Genomic DNA, 8521 nt, shown 5'->3' on the forward strand with positions numbered 1-8521 from the left:
GTATTCGTCAAATTGAGTATGAAATTCTCAGACCCTGTGACCCTGTGACCTATGACTCAGAACCTCTTACATGTATTTTACATGCTTAATTCATTACCAGTTTGTATTTACGAGGGTTGATCCAAAAGTTCGTGGAATTTCTTCATAATTCATTTATTTTTCCGTGGAATTGGTTGAAAATTACAAATGAAAATATAGACACCTGATGAATATTTTAAATTAAAAAACATTTTAAATATCTTTGATAATAACTTTATGGCAGTTGCCATAGAAACGGTTGTTTGGATATGCGGGGGAGACATTAACGCGTTTATCATTATTTAAATTCTTTATTCGTGAAATAAGAATTAAACCGCCCTATGTGGTATATAAAACGAAAACTATGTCATTATTACGATTGCTTGATCTATTATAAACCTTTGTGTGAGAGTTTTACTGATTTTACTGGATGTTTAGTTTATAAGTTGATGGTTTATTGTCCATCTCTAAGTTGTTAGATAACGTCAAATTTCGGTCAAGTCACACGTTTTGTGAAAATCCAGGGATCACTCTATCTTAAACGCGAATATTATTGACAAAGGCTTGGGAAAAATGCATTTAGTTACTGGTTTTCCAGTGGCATAATAATTTTAAGAAAAAAAGAACTTCAATGGACGTTGATAAAAGATGTGGTCGCTTTTTAGAGGCTATATTTAGGTACGTATCCCCCTAGACAAATTAAAAGCGTTAATTGGCGTTGTCGGATACCTTACTGTTCTTGACATTGCTACTGAAATTGGAACATCATATGGAAAGATGGGTAGTTTTTTGAAATATGAGTAAAAAATTAAGATAAGTTGATGCAAGAGGATACCCAGCCTTTTCTTACGAGAAAAAATGGAGAAAAAAGCAGCATTTTGTAGAATTACATATTATAATTGGACATTTGGGTGATATGCTTCTATAACGTGACGTGACATATCTAACTTGACGTTACGTCGAAGTCTCCCCCGGGTTTCCCAACTATCCATTTTTAGAAAGCTCGTGTGACCTTATTGGTAATTGGAAAGTGGTGAAATTTTCCAGTATTGTTGCATATAGGCCACGGTACTTTTACTCATAAACGTAATTCACTAGACCTGCTTAATAAAACATTTTGGCGAAAATCCTACTAAAATCGGTACCGCCGTTTCAAAGATAATCACTGTTGAGTGTCTGCATTTGCACCTGTGAAAACGATCGAGAATCTTTGATAATGTCACTTCCGGTTTAAATGCAATCAAGCTCAGTGACGTCACAAGTGTGTCTCGCTTCCATCAAGTGATAGACGGATAATGTCTGAAAGCGTTGTTTCGGCTAATTGTTCCTTAGAGGAAGAATTGTTAGATCTTTCTTGTGGATCTTCAAGTTTTGACGAGGACTCATTGCTGTGCAATAATACAGAAAATGTGGGAGTAGAACCCTTTCGTTTTGAGCCCTACGTTAGTGAACCCTCAGACGAAGAAGAATCTAGGCCTACCACGAACGATGCGGGACCCGAGGAAGCAAACCGTTTGCATACTATTGATTGGTATGTGAGTAAAACGATAGAAAATATTCACAAGAAGCATTTTAATAATTATTTTAGAAAAATATATGAAATAAAAACATAATTCGACACCCATTTATCCCCCACCCTAAAGCTAATATGACTAAAATCAGCTGATCGAGGGCATGAACAGATGAATACAAGGTTAGTCCCTACAGATTTTAATTTTAGCGCTCATTTTTTTTCTGTTGTTGTGGGAAACCATTCTTTTTCGTACACTTTCATTAATAATTTTCATTGTCGTTATTTTTAATTTATTGCAATGATTTGACCCCCCCCTCCAGTGAACTCGAATGCATGCTTTTTGAAAATTAGTCTGACAATTAAATTTTAAATGACAGCAATTTTATTGAATTGCATAACCATGATAACAGCATATGTAAATATTTTGTAGGTGCAAGTGTGGAAATTGTTCTATAATGCCCACTGCACAGGAATCTGTCTGCTGCCATGAGGTGGAAAATGTTATGTCCATTTTTGAGGAAGACCAAGGCATTACCTGTATAACTAGCCACCCTGGATTTGCACCAGCCTGTTTAAACAAATATGTCCTCCAAATAGCGTATTACCAATATAAACAGCAGTATGGGGAAAATATTGAAGATTCTTCAGAGTAATTAGTAATATGCAATATTTCTTGCACGCATCTTACTACAAATTACACGAATCTTTCAGGATTATCAGTCCAATCTTTATATTTCATAAATACAATACCATATAATTATAATCAGTTTATCAAGTTTACCATAAATCATGTCATTTTAATTTGAGTTAATGTCTTCAAACTTAGTCCAAGTTAAACTTGGCATTTTCTTATTATAAATCAAATTATCAAACCTTAAAAATCTTTTAAGGATAAACCTTAAATTATCTAGGAGTCTTGCAACAACCAAATAAAAAAATATCATTCATGAATTTTAATTACATGTATAGTTTCAAAACTCAATCAACACATATTGTACATTGTATTTTCTGGGTCATAAACCAAAGAACACTGAACACATCTTAATTCTTAAAAAATTGCAGTATCATATTTACATGTGCAAAAATAAAACTATGTGGTACTATAGAGGACTATTTCAAAATATTGGCTTTATGAGGCTCAGAGTATTTGAAACAATAAAACATATACATACATGTAAGTCAACTCACTTTAACATATCCCCCAGGTATCTTGCATTCAAGATATTGGTACATGTATTTGAAATAAAAGAGTTCAAATGTAGATGTGACTTTAAAATACTCCTCTCTCTTTTTCAGAAAATACAGATATACAGCCTATAGACAATTAGCAAGGTGGGCGTGGGGGTATCTTGGAAAAAAAAGATCCGAGTTGTTTTACCATCATGTGCTGTGAATTGTATCCGTAAAACTTTTCCATCTAATTCTGAAAATTACACTGGATTTAAACAACAATAAACATTCTCTGAGAATTACAAGTTAAATAAATTGAATACATGTACAGTCAAGCCTCTTCAATGGATTATAATTAGTCGCCCACGTGGCGAAGTGGTTAGAGTGTCTGCTCTAGAGTCGCGAAGTAAAGATTTAATCCTTACGTCCCAGGTTTGAATCCCTTTGTGAGACTGATTCTTCGGATGAGACCAATAACCCGAGGTCCTGAGTCTTAGTAGGTGCTAGTCTGGTAAGATCCCTCACTCCTCAACGAAATGCCGAATAGAGAACAAAATTTGCAGCTTTCCACCGGCAAGTGGTGGCCTCTCCATATGAGTGCAAAATTCTCCGGAGCCGAGGGATGTTAAACAACATAAAATCAATCAATCAATGAATTACTTCTCTAAACATGCATTATCTTGGTCGACTAAAGCATCATGACTAGAAAATCTTGAAAGTTTTTCTTGAATAGCAGTCTCTTTATTTGGTCTTTCATAAGCACTGCAAAGTGGAGGAGGAACATCGTTCAGCTTGATACCACTGGAGTTCATGGTCTGATCCTCTGCTGAAGTGATGACCACTTTCATTAATTTGTCAATGTAACCTGCAAATAAATGATTTTGTGCAGATACAGTCAAACATCATTCTTTACACATCTTAATGATAAATTAAAGCAAAAAAGCTTGTGTACATACCATATGTGCAGTTGACTTTTACTTCTCTAGAATATTCCCCTTTTTTTGAATTTGGGGAATATGACATCATATCTTTTCCTTCCCTCTTTCGTGGAGGCCTGTTCTCTCATGGCATTTTCATTAAAATGAAGAGCTGCTAATATGATTCTAGAAAGTGGAAGATTTATTGTATCACGTAAATAAATACTGTACCTCATGTTTCACTACACATCAGTTTTCACAAAAAGAAAGCGAATTGTTGTTGTTTTGTTTTTTTTTACCTTGACTTCATCCCATGATATGAAAACCCAATCATTTTGGGTGCAAAATGGTTAACAACAGCGTGATAACCTTCCAACGATGCAGTCTGTGCACCTGGAGATAATTTCTGAACATCCTTCTTCATTTGCTTTGAAGTGGCAATATCAGAAAATTTTTCTGCAGCTTTGCTTCCTACATATGTATGGAAATAATTCTATTCATTATATTGACTGCATATTAAATTCAATGAAGGTCACAATAAAAATTTATAATGATTTATTACCAGGAATGAGCCATTTCTTTTGTTGTTCTCTTCCCTCCAGTGGTCCATGTGAGCACTCAGTGTATAACTGCCCATCGTGTTCGTGTATGTTTTGGACATGGTTGACAATCGACTCCCATTTTTCCAGCATTAACTGACCATTACCACTTGGTGTTGAGGCAGGTACCCAGTAAAGGTGATTGCACATGCTACGGATCCATGGCTGCAATGCTTCACAGTTCTTTTCCTTGGATAAAGCCACTAGTTTTTTCTTCAGTCCTAAAAAAAATACAATCAAACCATGGTATTTCAAACTCAATGGATCCAGTGAAAAAAGATGTGAAAATTTAGAATAAATATATATTAAGTCTATGCTAAAATAACAAAAGCTTTAACCTAACCTTTAGCTACATGCCACACATCAAAATAATGTTTGGTGTTCGGCAATTCCTCTCGGGCATACTTGACAATTTGAACATGGCGGTCTGTCACAATCTCCCCGATTTTTAGTCCTTTACTTTGTACAAGGTTGATGCTTCGTACAAAACCTTCTTTTTCCATATGGTAGCTGCTTTTTACTTCATTACTCTAAAATATATTATGTACAATAAATAAATAAAGTGATATTTTCTTTCATTTTTTTTCCATGAAACTAATTTAAATTTCCATCAGAATGCTTAAAACTCACTTGCACTAGTTCTATATGTATTACAATCATAAGGTCTAGATCCAGCAAACCATAGCTCCCATACTTGGCAGAATGACCTGGGGTGTCTGCTCTACCATCACCTCCTAGGGTTAAAGCCTTCCCACTGGCAGCCATTTGTGTGAAGTAATTTTCTTGGAAGGTCCTCCACACCGAACAAATAGATGGATGTAAATAATACTTTTGGTGTTGGAAAAAAGTATTGGAGGAGATACATGAGACATTCATCTGTTCCATGAACCGGATGGTTTTAGAGGGAAGTAATCCTATAAAAATGGTGAATGTTTATTAAATCATACGTATATAAAACTTTTAATATATGCTACAGTGTATACCAAATTCAACTTTGTATTTTAAAACATTACTAAGTTATGAGTCATTACCAGTAAAGAGAAGAGCTGCAGAGAAAATCAGATTTCCTGCTGGTACAGATCCTATCATGGGCTGACTCTCCCATATTCTGTTGAAGCCACATCCACCACAAGCCTGTTCTATTTTAACCATTGATCCAACAGTTCTCTTCACGTCAAATAAAGCAGGTGCAGAACAAGATGGACAAAATTGAAACAGTTCCAATAGCCTTGATTCAAACACAATGAACTTCCTATCTTTCCATGGTTGATAACTATAAAATCCATTTATAGATAAAAAAAAAAATTCATGTAGAGCAAATGAAGAACATATCGCAATTATCCTATAATGGGTTACATGTTAATTTTTAGCGACTGACAAATTTAGTGATTTTTAAAAAAAAAAAATTTCTTGCCTCAATAGAGTCATTAGATATTTTAGCATGATTAAAATTAATTCATATTGATTAAAGCCGGATAATTGTATTAATTCAGTTTAAATTACATGCATGTAACTAATGTAGTATTAAATATACATATGTGATTGATTTCATAGGTTTTTTTGTTTTGATTTTATTTTTAATTTAGGTTGACATGGGTATTTTTGGTTTCTGTTTTTTTTAATTTTAGGTTGACGTCAATGATATATGCATAATCATTATTATGTCCTGTGTACTTTACATTAAAAAAAATTAAATATTTTAAAAGTACTTACTTTGATATTATTCTCATTGTTATGTATATACATGTATATGCAAGTGATAAAAATACATGTACATGTATAAGGAAATGGTAATTTTCCAAAATATATTGTACAGCTTACTTTTCATTTATTGATGAGTTAGACTGACAGTCATCAGAAAAATTTGGTTCAAAGTCAGGGTCTTTTTCGTCTACTTCTGATGAATATTCATCAATAGAGTCATCATGCACTGAAAACTTCAGTGGGGTCTGCTTCATCTTTTTTTGACATGGATGCTGTTTTCCAATACCATCCTCTAGATCTCTGTTGCACTGGATTCCAGTTGAGGTTAACTTCAGGTTTTTGTCCATATTTACTTGAGTAACTACAGGACATTAATATAAAAACAAAACTAAGTAAGATAATAGTTTTTTTTTAAATCATACACTGTTATTAAGATCATACAATAATTATGTTCTATCAATCAAAGTATACAAATTTTAAGCCCACTGTCCTTAATTCCATTGAATTTGAATCACTTAATCCATGAATAAAGTTACAATCGTGTATTAAATTAAAGTGAGAACAAGATTAAAAGTGAGCTTGTTTATGTTTTATGGCCCCAGATCTAGATATATTGACTGAGTTTAGTGAATTTAAGCCAGCGACAACAATATCAATTACTAACATTTTATGTGCCAAGTGAAGAAGTAGATCAAACTACATGGGGTCATCATTATATATGTATGCAATAGTACAAGATGCATTGAAAAAAAAATCACTAGAAAAGTACATATAAAGAAGCTATTACAAATAAAACGCAGATAATTTTGAGCGTTTTTCAATTTTAGTGATCTTGGCATCCTCGCTAATAATGCCAAAATTAAGTCCTTGCTAAAAAAAAAAAATCTACTTATACGGTACATGCCCCCTTGTTACCTTTGTCTGATTTTTTTATATTAGTTTGGCATCTCTTTGATCGCTTTGATGACACATTCTTGCTCTCGCTTATCTGAAGTCCAATACTTCTTGTTGCAATCTAAATATTAAAAGACAAGTGAGGAATTATAATTTGAAAAAATCAGATGCATACAAAAACTTAAACATACAATATGAGAAAATTTAAGACAAGATAAAAAGTAGCTAAAAAGATAATTTGTACGTGTGCCCATGCCCCAGGCCTAACAATTTGATAAAATAAAATTATGAAATACAGTCCTATTTAATTTCAAAAGTTACTCTGTTTTCTAAAATAAATTCTAAACTAAAAATATGACTGTTTTTCATTATAGTATTCTACAAAAATGATGAATTTTAGTCATTATCAAAAATCAATTTTAATTATGACTGGAAATCATCATCAAAATCTTGGATTACCTGATAAATTTCCTGATCATCTGGTTTAATACAGTCTGTCTGTGAGTGGGATTCATTTTCTTTACACTGCACATGTTCATGTTCATTATGTTGTGATTGCTGAGATTCCACAGCCTGTCAACAAATAAAAAAAATATATAGAGCTTGATAATTAAAATTTGCCTCACTCAGCTTTTACAAATTTGATAATCATAGTCGATGGATCCATGGGCACTGTAAGTTGATATAAATCAACTTTTGGTGCTTTTATTACACGTCTAACATGCACATGTATAAACTTCAAAATTCATAGAAAGGCCGGGGGGGGGGGCTACTGACAATACACGCATGTAAACAAATGTTGAAAACAATCGCATTTCAAATAATTATATTTACATAAAGGAATAGCCATTTAACTTTTTGAACTTACCCTAAAGCATTCCCGTTTAAGAAAAGCAGATCGAATTTTCTTCTGTTGCGATGGACGCGATGTTGTTGGAGCATCTACATCTGAAGAAGATCTCTTTCCTAACAGAGGATTCACTGTTCCGATCAGATGAATAGTGGGTACAGCATCGGGCAAAAGTGACTTTTTCTTTACTTCCATACCGATAGACCTCTTAATCATATATTCCATGGGGTAGCAGTGAACGGCGAAATGTTTCTCGCAGAGCACAGAATGAGGGGTGGGACTGGTGAAATCTTTTCGTTTCGTTTTAACAAAAGCAATCCACTGCCGACGGATATCTGGTCTTTTCGATTCCTTGGGGAAATCATGTAAGGACACATTATCCTTGTGTGTTGATGTGCAGCCCGCTGCAACGCAAAATTTCCCTGTTCTTTTCTTCGACATCGATCACTCCGTGAAATTCTGCATGTCACACTTGTGACGTCACGAACGTCACTTCCGGTATACGGCCAATTTCAGTGCGAGCTCTCAGGTGTGAACTGAGCTATTTTTGGTAATATCTCTAATCAGCGAGAGAGATAGAAGTTACGCTTTGTATCATTTTACTCGTAATTAAAATGACTATCGAACTATGTTAAATTGTAAAACCTTCCAAGCCTTGGGGGGTCCAATCTCCCTAGCCACCCCCTGAATCTTAAATAACAATCTATTTTGTGATTCCAATTAAATAGTAGATTTTTTTCCCTTTTGACTAATTATACATATTTTGTTTCTTGTGTTTATATTACGTCTGTCTAGTGTCTATTTGTCTGCAGAACTTTAACCTTGCCCATAAGTTTTACGTGGGATGGGCTATACA

The 8521-nt window shown here is 33.9% G+C and overlaps 1 protein-coding gene and 1 pseudogene across 1 annotated transcript; one reads left to right on the forward strand and one right to left on the reverse strand.

The window, feature by feature from the left end:
• The first annotated feature begins 1986 nt into the window (after positions 1–1986).
• LOC134257547 (P2X purinoceptor 7-like) lies at positions 1987–2986 on the forward strand (annotated as a pseudogene).
• Positions 2987–3683: 697 nt separating this feature from the next.
• On the reverse strand, positions 3684–8106 carry LOC134257557 (uncharacterized). The gene is made up of 10 exons (XM_062740161.1): positions 7684–8106; positions 7275–7388; positions 6837–6936; positions 6039–6282; positions 5249–5490; positions 4848–5131; positions 4561–4747; positions 4181–4438; positions 3918–4089; positions 3684–3804 (listed from the first exon to the last, which is right to left on the reverse strand). The coding sequence occupies exons 1-10, from the start codon at positions 8104–8106 to the stop codon at positions 3684–3686; spliced, it is 2145 nt and encodes a 714-aa protein (XP_062596145.1).
• Between the last annotated feature and the right edge of the window lie 415 nt (positions 8107–8521).

The sequence above is a fragment of the Saccostrea cucullata genome, unplaced genomic scaffold (genome assembly GCF_032062105.1).
Source record: "Saccostrea cucullata isolate Sc308-1 unplaced genomic scaffold, CSIRO_AGI_Scuc_v1 ctg15662, whole genome shotgun sequence".
Classification (NCBI taxonomy): domain Eukaryota; kingdom Metazoa; phylum Mollusca; class Bivalvia; order Ostreida; family Ostreidae; genus Saccostrea; species Saccostrea cuccullata.